The 12,258-nt window shown below is 42.9% G+C and overlaps 1 protein-coding gene across 4 annotated transcripts; it reads left to right on the top strand.

Annotated features, from left to right (window-relative positions):
- The first annotated feature begins 573 nt into the window (after positions 1-573).
- cep63 (centrosomal protein 63) lies at positions 574-11,730 on the top strand. 4 transcript variants are annotated; one of them, XM_037770800.1, is made up of 14 exons: positions 574-1,012; positions 1,187-1,364; positions 1,579-1,674; positions 2,576-2,671; positions 2,786-2,899; positions 3,012-3,182; positions 5,498-5,643; positions 6,051-6,194; positions 8,128-8,194; positions 8,313-8,510; positions 10,821-10,907; positions 11,037-11,239; positions 11,332-11,413; positions 11,495-11,730. In XM_037770800.1, exons 1-14 carry the CDS (start codon positions 972-974, stop codon positions 11,690-11,692), a joined length of 1,821 nt encoding a protein of 606 aa, XP_037626728.1. In that variant the 5' UTR covers positions 574-971; the 3' UTR covers positions 11,693-11,730. The 4 variants fall into 4 exon arrangements, with proteins under 4 accessions (XP_037626728.1, XP_037626729.1, XP_037626727.1 ...); XM_037770801.1 differs by having other exon boundaries at positions 575-1,012; positions 3,012-3,170; positions 11,329-11,413; XM_037770799.1 differs by having other exon boundaries at positions 575-1,012; positions 11,329-11,413.
- Positions 11,731-12,258: the final 528 nt, after the last annotated feature.

The raw sequence follows: 12,258 nt of genomic DNA, 5'->3' as shown, positions 1-12,258 counted from the left end.
ACTGATGTTTCACTGTTTTCTATTATCTTTATTGTTCTATCTTGTTTCTTCCCTGTCTTAACTTTTTCCTTTTAATCAATGTGCTGTAATGTATTGTTCTTTTTAGAGTGCCTATTGTCATCGGGCCGGGGACTACAGCTGGATATTAGCCATGCTGGCTAAAGCTGCCCTTTTTACTGTTATTGCTACAGTCAATTAATTGGGATTGTCCACGATATAATAAACTAATAAACTAAATTAGAGTAGGGTAGAGTAGAGTTGAGTAGAGTAGGTTAGAGTAGAGTAGTGTAGAGTAGAGTAGAGTAGATAGAGTAGATTAGAGTAGGGTAGAGTAGAGTAGAATGGACTGGGGGTAGTGGACGGATCGAACCAGAAGGAGGCAGCAATGCAACACAAAGGATGCCAGCTGCCGTAAACCCCCGAAGAAGAAGAAGAAGAAGAAGAAGAAGAAGAACAAGAAGAAGAACAAGAAGAAGAACAACAAGAACAACAAGAACAACAACGCCAGCTGCCGTTAATACTCGAAGAAGAAGAAGAAGAAGAAGAAGAACAAGAACAAGAACAACAAGAACAACAAGAAGAAGAAGAAGAAGAAGAAGAAGAACAACAAGAAGAAGAAGAACAACAAGAACAACAAGAACAACAACGCCAGCTGCCGTTAATACTCGAAGAAGAAGAAGCAGAAACAAGAAGCTAACTGCAGCTGCTGATATTTGCTTACCATTTTAGCAACTTTAAGGATGTGCTTTCTGCTCTTAAAGTTAGACTTTGCAACAATTCAAACTAAGTTGATGCTTAATTTCAAGTGACGCATTTGAAGTGGCGTTGTTGTAGTTTGGTTTAATGCTGTCCGAGTGTTTGCTAGGTTAGTTAACTTAGCTTAGCTTAGCGGGTAACGCTAGCTAAGTTAACAAGGCAAGTTAAAGTTAACTACAAGGCTTGATAGACACTGACAGCATCACTTCCAACTGATGGAGGCTTCTTTGGGATCTCTGCAGAATCCTGACCTCAGGTAACATAAACTGTGGCTAAAGCCAGTGACTAGTAAGCTAGCTAGCTTACTTAAGCTCATTTCTTAATATCACAGGCAACCAGTGATGTTGAACTCTTGCAGAGATGATTATTTGGCATTTTAAAGGATCTAGCAAACATCCCAATGTTTTTATATGTTGTATCTGTATTCCAGCTCTGTCCTGTCATCATGTGAGCCAGAGCTTCAGGAGCTGATGAGACAGATTGACATCATGATCAATCATCAGAAGAGGGAGTGGGAGGCTGAGATTCAGGCCATGGAGCTCAGGCTGAAAAGTGGGAAAAAGGAGCTGTTGACTTCCAGGAATCTCATTGAACGGAGGGACCTGGAGGTGCAGTAGTTTCTATTTTTATTGTACTGTTTTTATGCAGATAAACCAGTGAGGGTCCTCTGTTGAGAAGAACCGAGAGGGCTAACATGCTCTTTAGTTATAGCAGGAGGACTAGAGCATTTAAGAGAGAGAAAGAGAAATGGAATATCATATTATATATTTGCAATCATTCACATTTTTATAACACCACAACTGTCATCACTCCTTATCATAGATCGGAATGCTCCGCAAGCAGCTAGAAGAAGTCCAGCCTGGTCGACAAGAGTTAGTTACCAAATACGAGCAGCAGCTGCAGAAAGTCCGGGAAGAGGTGAGACACTTATCAATTGCACAATTAAAAACAAGCGGTCAAACAGCAGTGACTAATGGGGACAACAATTTCAGAAATTGGTCCAGTATTGAGGGAGAACGCAGTAATTGGCAGCTGGGAAACGAGCTGTGAGGGCAAGTGAGCGGCATCAATGTAACATTACGTCCACTAAAAGTGCTTGTTTTTGCCACTGACAGGCTCAGATTGTTATTAGAAGACCTCACCCACATTGTGGAAATCATTTGTGGCATTGAAAATCTTTTAGATAACACTAAGCTACGCTTTCTGTACTACAACACAACAAACTGCCTGGCTGCCACTCGCGTTTCCACCATGGATGTATTCCACTATTCCACCGTTGTCTTTCGGCAACACGTCACCTCGTCAGATTTCAGAAGGAGACTTCTCCTTGTGCGAGACTCTTTCCATAATGTTGTCAGACACTTCTAATAACAATCAGAGCCTGTCATGGCTAAAACAAGCACTTTTAGTGGACGTAAATGATGCTGCCAGCTTGCCCCATTAGCACCATATTGCTGCTGGCTGCAGCGCTCTCCCTCAATACTGGACCAGTTTCAGAAATTGTTGTCTCTATTAGTCAGTTAGACACAAAAACATGGGAAAATACCAAAGTTCCTTAACTGATTAGTAGATTGAGGTATACATTTTGTAACAAAAAATTCAAGCTCCTATTTACAGGTGCATTAGTCGTTTACAGATCTTTAGTCAAAGTTTACCTTACTTTATTTCTTATTAACCAGTTATTAACCACTGAACAAAAATGTCAATAATCTGAAATCTGTGAAGTGTCATCCTTAAAAGTATTTGACAATACAATTCAAGGCCTCTGATTAAAACTTGAATTTGAGAATCTCGTCTCACAACCATTTTTTTCCGGCAGTTAGATAAATTAAAGAGAAGTTATCTGAAGCTTCAGCGTAAACAGCTCAAGGAGACCAGTGGAGGAGCAAATCCTAAAGAGGCAGAACGCTCAGAGGTGACCCGACTCTTTATATCCTGTTTCTTACGTTACCTATGTCACTTACCGACTGATCTTTACTGCAATCTGCTGGTTATATGGAGTATAATCATCCTTGTCCCTCCCCTGCAGGAACATCAGCAGCACTCTTCAGAGTGGGAGCAGCAGTGCATCCAGAACCAAAAACAACTGGCAGCACTGGAGGCCCAACATAAGAGCCTGACTGATGAACTCACACACATGAAAGTAAGAGCAGATTAATAACCATAACTTGTAAATGATGTCTAATCAAGTTTAATGCTGAAGCAAGATGGAGACAGATTATTTTCACACATATTCTCTGTCATTTCATCTCCAGTCCCAGCGGGCGTTGTGGCAAAAGGAGAGGGAGCAGGAGGTGCAGCATCTGCATACGCAGCTGGAGAAGGCTCGGGGCAGCATGCACTCTCAGGAGCTGGAACTGGAACACCTCCGACCTCTGGAGATGTGGGTGGGACACTACCAGAGAGAGCAGCAGGTTAGCACAACGGTAGGAACGTATTACAAGTAGTGGCATATTAAAGGGACTGTTTGTAAGAATCAGAAATTGCTTGTTAACAGCGACACCTGTCAACGAAAGTCAGCGTCCTGTTGCTCTTGCTCGCGCTTGTGCTCGCTCTACATAGACATGAAGGAGCATCGCTCAAAACAGTAAAGCGACACGCGTCAGCTCAAAATACAATATCACTTTATATTTCAGCTGCTTGGCAGTAATGTTAGCTGACCAGACGAAAGTCTCTCCATGAATCAATGCTGATCCTAGAGTTGGCTTTTCCTGCCTCAGTCTCCCGACCGCGGCCGGAGGGAACAGGGGAGACACCGGAGTTTTGGTTGGAGACGATAACGTTTCTCGCTGAGGAGCCCCGTCACTTCACAAGACACGGGAAACCTCTGTTGGTCTGGAGGAGCTGCAACAGTTATTTCTGCACAAACTTCCACTGTTCCACTAGATATTCTCAGAGCTAAACTAACTCTTCTGCAGTGTGGAGTGTGCGCGCATGCACATGAGAGTGGAGCGAAAGAGCGAGAACGAGCGTGGTGTGTGAGTGAAGGCAGGCAGGCAGAGGAGCAGAGTACAGCAGAGACTCCAGCCCTGGAGACCAAAGCTACAGTCTCCCCCGCGTCCTCCGACCGCGGCCAACACTGTTTAACAGACTGGCTTCACTAGATACAACCAAGAGGTTTTGGTGCTTCACTGTAGTTTGTGTTGGAGTCTGAGTCTGACAGCGTAGCCACACGGGAGCACACATGGGACACCGACCCGGATTGATTGATTTATTATACGTGTAAGAAGTTACAAACAGTCCCTTTTTAAAGCTTGAGACAAACTTAAGACTAGCTCGGGCAACACACAACTGACGTCATCGGTTGACAATGTCAGTCACCATATCAAACATGTTTTAATAAATCTGGCTCTGAAGACTTGTAAGATGTATGATTTTATCACACTAACTGACCCAGACTGGATCAGACCAGGTCCAACTTGGTTACGTCACGCCTAAATGAGATTCAGAATTGGCTTGCAATGTGTGTCCCCGCCTTAAGGTGATAAACATGGGCCCCTAGGCCTGTTATTTTTGTGGGGGCCCCTACCATCCCAGATTTAAAAAAAGAAAGAAAAGGTAGATAAATGAGTAATTCAGTGACACATTTCAAGCAATATTCCACTAAATGCTATTTTTTCAGTCATATATTTTCATCACTCAAGTTTTGTTAAAATTATTGTTATAATATCGTATCGAGATCGTGAACCCAATATCGTGTATCGTATCGTGAGCTGAGTGAATCGTCACATCCCTACTACACACTGTACCTTTAAGAGGTGCTGCTGAAGTCAAACAATATAGTTTGAATATTTTTCTTGTTGTAACACATATTTTGCATCAGTTTCTCTTAGTCCAGTTGACAAACAGGTAGAAATCCAAATCAGCAGAAGTTAGTGACAGACCCACAGTATGATATCAGCACAGAGATGACTGAGACACAAAGAAAATGAAAAAAAATATTAACATTTGTTATTTTCATACGGCTGACACTTCGGCAAACACTGCATCTTGCCTATCAGTGTCCTGGGATCGTGATTGTGACGCACTTTGTTCAGATTGTTCTAAAAGAGACACCTGTGAAGAGGAAGACGCTAGACTGTAGGCTGATAAAAACTTAGAGATGTGTTGGTATATTTTCATGCTACGATTATTATGGCCAAAAACAGCTCGATAATCATCAAACTTTCCTGAAATACTACTATGAGTGCAAAATGTAGACAAATTACTTCACACTACGGTCGCCTTGGATTTAAAAAAATCTACTAAACTGAACAGTGAACAGCAGCTTTGTTGTACTCAAATACACTAAAACACCATAAATAAAAGCAGGTTGTTTGTTTAACGACAGCTGACTGAAAACTACTATAAATGCTATGTCTGTGTCTCTTCGATTTTGTGCATGTTTTCCTGTTTTTGCACATGTTCTGATTTCTTCTGGATGTTGATAGTTGTGAAAGAACCAAAAAAATCCCACCCACCGTCGACCATTTGTATTCATTTTATTTACAACATTTCTGTCCTCAGACTTTCTTAAGGTAAAATTCATGAATTGAAATTGAGTGTGCAGGATTTTTTGGTTCTTTCACAGTCAGTTCATGATGTCTGTCTATAAGAATTTTGTTGTAACGTGGCATAATGAAGAGAAGAATGTCACTCACAAAAACTAACCTAATCCACCTTGTTTACCAGTAGATTTGTGCTGCAGTGTAGGAGGTTAGAATATCATTTCATCAGCTGAGGATCCGCTGCTGTTCCACAGGTCCTTTCAGAGGAGAGGGATGAACCCCACCTCACGCTGGACTCCCAGGATACATTTGTACAAAGAGCCAGTCTCGAACGCCAAAGGCTTCGCAACGAAGCTGCCAGACTCAACCAATCACTGCGAGCTAAAGACCAAGTCATTCGGTGGGTGGATTTCTACCAAGGCTTATTGAAAGAGGCTGGGACACAGTTTTGAGCTCTTCGGTATGACACATGCGCAGTGTAACTGGAGCTGCAGTCTTGCGTTGCTATTTGCTCAATTTTGGTAAGTGCAGATCAGATTTTACTGCGCATGTGTTGAACCCCAAGGATATGACACATTGGTGACATCTCCTCTTTTCACCCTCCTTGATTTAAACCTGGAAATAATGTGTTCTCTGTGCTGGCGTTACGATGTAGTACAGCAACAATTACACTAGAGGGCAGTCTATACTTATACTCTGGGTAGCATGCACCGTTGAGTAGTTGCAATACTATAGGTTCAATGCCTGAGTGCTGTATGAATAGAGTGTTTATAGCTGTCAATAAAGCACAACTGTCTTGCTTCGTAGCTCTCTGGAGGACTGCCTGGCAGCTCAGGGCTGTGCTGGTGTGGAAACCCTCAGACTAGATCTAGAGAAGACTGCAACCAGGCTTCACTGTGCTGAAGCATGTGAGGCTCATCTCAAGGTTGAACTGGCATGTCTCAAAGAGAGGTGAATGCTGGCCCACGTTATTATTATTTTGGACGTATACGCTGAGGGCCGTCCTGAATACCATTTTTGGGGCTTCGAAGCTTCGGTGACAAATATTCAATGCGCACACACACACACACACACACACACACAGCCTCGACACGCAGCAGAGAATAACTCATAATAATTAATGTTGATGCATAATGAATAATGTGGGATAACTATTACTTATTTTATGTGCTTTTTGGGACTTTTGGGGTAATACATATAAATGAATGAATAAAAACTAGGGTTGCCAATCGATTAAAATATTTAATCGCATGATTGTCCATAGTTAATCGCGATTAAACACAAATTAATCACCTTAAAAGGAGATTTGTCAAGTATTTAATCCTCTTATCAACATGGAAGTGGACAATTATGCTTGTTTTATGCAAATGTATGTATATATTTATTATTGGAACTCAATTAACATCACAAAACAATGACAGATATTGTCCAGAAACCCTCACAGGTACTGCATTTAGCATAAAAAATATGCTCATATCATAACATGGCAAACTGCAGCCCAACAGGCAACAACAGCTGTCAGTGTGCTGACTTGACTGACTTGTCCCAAATTGCATGTGATTATCATAAAGTGGGCATGTCTGTAAAGGGGAGACTCGTGGGTACCCATAGAACCCATTTACATTCACTGATCTGGAGGTCAGAGGTCAAGGGAACCCTTTGAAAATCGTCATGCCAGTTTTTCTCGCCAAAATTTAGCGCAGGTTTGGAGCGTTATTTATCTAGTATGACATGGTTAGTAATGGTGGATTCCTTAGGTTTACTAGTTTCATATGATGCCAGTAGCTTCAGTCTAGCTTTAAAACTGAGCCCGCTACAATTGTAAAATTGCAAGTTGCATTAAAGGGACTGTTTGTAAGAATCAGAAATTGCTTGTTAACAGCGACACCTGTGGCTGTTAAGTCAACGAAAGTCAGCGTCCTGTTGCTCACGCTTGTGCTCGCTCTACATAGACATGAACGAGCATCACTCAAAACAGTGAGGCGACACAAGTTAGCTAAAACCCCAATATCACTCTATATTTCAGCTGCTTGGCAGTAATGTTAGCTGACCAGACGAAGGTCTCTCCATGAATCAATGCTGATCCTAGCGTTGGCTTTTCCTGCCTCAGCCTCCCGACCGCGGCCGGAGGGAACAGGGGATCTCTGAGTTTTGGTCGTAGACGATAACGTTTCTCGCTGAGGAGCCCCGTCACTTCACAAGACACGGGAAACCTCTGTTGGTCTGGAGGAGCTGCGCCATTTATTTCTGCACAAACGTCCACTGTACATTCACTAGATATTCTCAGAGCTAAGCTAACTCTTCTGCAGTGTGGAGTGTGCGCACATGCAAGTGAGTGGGGAGCGAAAGAGCGAGAACGAGCGCGGTGTGTGAGTGAAGGCAGGCAGAGGAGCAGAGTACAGCAGAGACTCCGGTCCTGGAGACCAAAGCTACGGTCTCCCCCGCGTCCTCCGACCGCGGCCAACACTGTTTAACAGACGGGCTTCACTAGATACAACCAAGAGGTTTTGATGCTTCCGTGTAGAGCGTGTTGGAGTCTGACTCTGAACAGCGTAGCCACATGCGAGCGCGCATGGGACACCAACCCGCAATGATTTATATGTGTAAGAAGTTACAAACAGTCCCTTTAAAGAAATTAGTGGCGTTAAAACAAATTTGCGTTAACGCGTTATTATTATAGTGTTCATTTTGACAACCCTAAAATAAATAAATAATAAAAAACGATTCATTCAAATTCTGATTTGGACGTCGATTACCATGGCAATGGTCGAAGCTTCGAAGCATTTGGGTCAGCCTGATATACGCTTGACATGTGTGATTCTGTATGTCTTTAATTTGTGATATCAACGTGAGTTTCCTTTTAACGTTTTTGTGTTTTGCTCAGACTGGAGAAGGTGAGCCGACGGAGAGCCGAGGCCCAATGCGATTCCTCTGTTGCTGAAATGAAAAGGGTCAGAAATCTCCTCTGACTGGTGATGTTTTGAGAGCTTTTGAGTTTTTGACATACATACTGTATTGTGTGTACTCAGTTAACATCCGTATTGCCATTCCTCCGGGTTCATTCTGCAGCTTAGGGAAGAGCTTCAAAGGGCCAGGCAGACCCACAGCGGCGAGGTGGAGGGAATGAGGAAGGAAGTGTCCAAGCTAACCGCTGAGCTGCACCAACGTGACGTCATTGTCAGCACACTGCAAGGTTCTTCATCCAGCGTCCAGCAGCAGCTCCGTGGCGAGGTGGAGCGAGCAGAGCAGAAGGCAGCTGAGCTTAAAGTAAGCTAATAAACAGGTGACATTATAATTATGGAAATCAACGATCACATTACAACAATCACAAGGAAGCCTTTATCAGACATGGAATGTGTAACATGAGTTTTGTCATTCAGACATACTCTAGGTGTGTTTTTTACGGCTTTATTCAGACATGACAGAGATATCACAAATCACACAGAGAGAGAGAGAGAGAGAGTTGATATATAATGATATAGGGCTGCAACTAACAATTATTTTCATTGTTGATTAATCTGTCCATTATTTTCTCAATTAATGCCCTAATACATTTCAATCATTTGTTAGTTTATTTTATGACCTTTTATTTCATTTCATCATTTCATTCATATTTACAGCATGTTAGCGTTGTCGTTGTCAACATGTTAGTATTTCTCTCCAAGCACCACTGTGCCTAAGTACTGCTTCACAGAACAGCAAGCATGACTGTGGACTTGTTTTTTTTACCTCTTTTCCAACATACAGGAATAAAATCATTTTTATTTCATTTTTATGGAACTTATATGAGAAGAACATCCTCATCAAATTGAAATTGTCTTTCAAGTTTTGTTAAACAGATTTTATTTTATTTTTGCATGAGAAATATTGTACTACCGCGCTCCTTATATCCAGAGTGAGATGAAATGAGATGAATCCATCTGTGCATATTTAACCTCGTGCTGCTCCTGCTGCTGCCTTTATGTTAAAGGTGCTCTATACCAGTGATTTTCAAAATGGGGTCCGGGGACCCCGAGGGGTCCTTGAGGGGGTTCCCCCAGGGGTCCCCTCGAGCAACCCCCTGACGATAACGTTACGTTAACGAGGAGTCAAAACTCCACCACAGCTCATATCATGTTACTGATGTTAACCACTTATTTACTTACTTACTCCTCTCTTTGTCCCCTTTGGGTAACAAGGCTGCAAAGAATGAATTTAGTCTGTAGCAACATGCTACGTCGCTCCTCATGACAGCAGCATCTCCAGCAGCTCCTCCAGCTTTGGAGTAAAGCTAGCAGGGCCGGTCATAACTTTTTGGGAGCCCTATGCAAAATCTTGTTTTTCGACCAAATGCTATTTTTTTTCATAGCAATATAAAATAGATAAAAGAAAGGGAATTATGATTATACATATTATATTTAAATAATCACAATTAATAATTATGTTTTTATGCAAATAACCACTACAGATGGCAATAACAAACCACAGTTGATGGAAAAAAGTGAATTTCAGGCCCCGCATCACACACTGCAGGGCTCCAAAGTTCCGCTGTTCACCAAAATGAAGCGGCCTATCGTTGATTATTTAAAAAAAAAAAAAAAATTATGAGAGAAAGGAGGAAGCTGGTGGTGAGGGAGAGTCTAACAGAGGTGCCGACTCAGACACCACCGATGATGAATGTGCAACAGGCACGGAGAGACTGGCTGACAGACAGGTGAAGAAAAAGAAGTACCACTTTCAGCCACAATGGCTAACACAGTACCCGTGGTTACGGTACGAGGGGAACACTGTGCTGTGTTTATTGTAGGCAATGTGGTCCGTCCGTTGCAGGCAACTCTAAACTTGTTAGTTAAAATATTTTGCAAATATCAAGTTTCGAGGCATTGTCAATGTTTCACTGGGGTATGTAAATTAAGACAACTATTTAATAGCATGCTAGGTCATTGATTAATACCATGCTGTAACCCAAAAAAAAGGGTGCGACCAAATCTTGTGCTTGTGCGACCAACTGAGAAAGTTGGTAGCACCAGTGCTACCAGTGGAAAAGTTAGTCTAGAGCCCTGGTGAGTCTCTCTGTTGTGTCCCACTAGCTAGCTAATGGCCGTCGCTCTGCACTGCGCTCACACTACTGCTGATGACGTCGTCCCGACCCGCGGTGTTGTTGCGTAAGTAGCGCCAGCCTTCCGGTTCCCCCCTCAGGTTAACACTGTTATCTCTGTCAGCACTGTTGCCGTTGTTTTCACTGTTAGCACTGTTAGCAGCCGTTGCCATGTTGAGAGCCATGTAGAGGCAATAGAAATGCTCTGAATTATGTATTGAGCACCTTATATGTGACAGCATTCAATTCAGACTTGTGTTAGAGGAGTTACAGAAATGTTACTCGGCTGACCTAGTAACATTACCATCGTAACTGTTACTTAAAAGGGACTCGGTGAGTTGTCCACAAGATGGGAGTTCCTGAGAATAGCTTTGTATTTTCTTGGTATTAATTCCTTTTTCTTAAAGGGCTGGGGAAAACTGCATTATGCTGGAGCCCATGCATCTGCTCAGGGGTTCAGTCGAACAAATCCGATATTTCTTCTTCTCTGACTCTCTCAGATGACTCAGGCACAGCTGGAGACTCTGCAGACTGAGAACCAGCATCTGAAGGATCTGCTGCAGAAGCTGGAGTCAAAGTCACCTAAGGTTAGTCTACTCTGACATAGCCATTATATAATTTACTCATTACACATTTTACAGACAGCAGCAGACAGGATTCTTTTTCTTAATGTGGCTTCAGTGTTTGTTTCTAAATTGGACTCCTCTCTTCCTCAGAGGGGGGATTCCTCGCTGGCATCCCTGAGGGAGAGTTACATGTCGTCTCTGAGCAGCCTGGAACAAGAGAATCGCCAGCTACGGCAAGCGATCGCTGAGATGCACGCCCGACTCGAGGCCTCCAACCGGACCTGTCACGACAGATATGAACAAGCTCTGCTGAGCCACGCCACACCTGACCAACCACAGCCTGCTCAGGACAGGTACCTGCCGGCGTATACAAAGACACACACACACATGCATAAAAGATCAAGAAATTGAACCCTTATGAAACGTCTTGCTTTATCTGTAGCAGTGAAGATACTGGACATCGCAAACACAGGGAGGAGAAGATGCCGAGAGAGTCAAACACACCCTCTCCCTCTCCCTCTCCAATGGTTAGGCTCATCACTAATAATAATCCACAGTTGTAGGTGAAGGTAATGTCCTACAGTTGTGTGTTTTTTTTTCCCTCCCAGGAGCCTCCGTCAGCGTCACCTGCGGACAGCATGGTCTCTCGTTTCCTGGATGAAGAGAGCTTTCTGGCCAAGAAGCTGGTCCAGAGACTGGACACCCACATCCAGGGTATGAGAGACAGCAACACGGAGATAGCCTCCAAGTACCTGCCAAGTGGCTCAGGCCCAGAGTCTGCCCAGACTTCAGCAAACAATGGCTAGCGATGAGAATAAATCTGAAAAAAGTGCCTTGAACAACATATGGAAGACTGCGTTCTTGTACTTAATGAGATCTTACACGTCGGAAAATGACATTTCACTCACTTGTCTTTACTTTAGAGACGTCTTTTCTGACTTTTTCTGACAGTCTGCACAGTTAAGTTCAGCATGGCAGCGCAGAGCTTTGAGTACACTCAGTGTTTCATAAGAGCTGTCAAAAGGAGCGATTGTAATTCAATATTCCAGTGAGCTCTCAGGCTGTACAGGGCTGTGGCCTCTGCTGTGGCCTCATACAACCTGACCCACTCCGTCTCCACAGTGAAGGATATGAAAAACCATTTTTTCGGATGAATTAATTAATTGTTTGCTCTTTAAAACATAAGAAAACAGTTAAAAAAAATGTCTATTACAGTTTCACAGAGCCTGAAGTAACATATTAAGATGTCTTGTCTTGACTGACCAGTAGTCTAAAACATGAGGATATACTTTAAAGTGACTGTTTTTAATTTCTTACACATATAAATCATTGCTGGTCTGTGACCAATGCGCGCTCGCGTGTGTCTACGCTG

Source organism: Sebastes umbrosus, chromosome 5 (genome assembly GCF_015220745.1).
Source record: "Sebastes umbrosus isolate fSebUmb1 chromosome 5, fSebUmb1.pri, whole genome shotgun sequence".
NCBI lineage: Eukaryota > Metazoa > Chordata > Actinopteri > Perciformes > Sebastidae > Sebastes > Sebastes umbrosus.
Note: the sequence above shows the minus strand (reverse complement) of the source record. Positions and strands in the feature narration are given on the sequence as shown.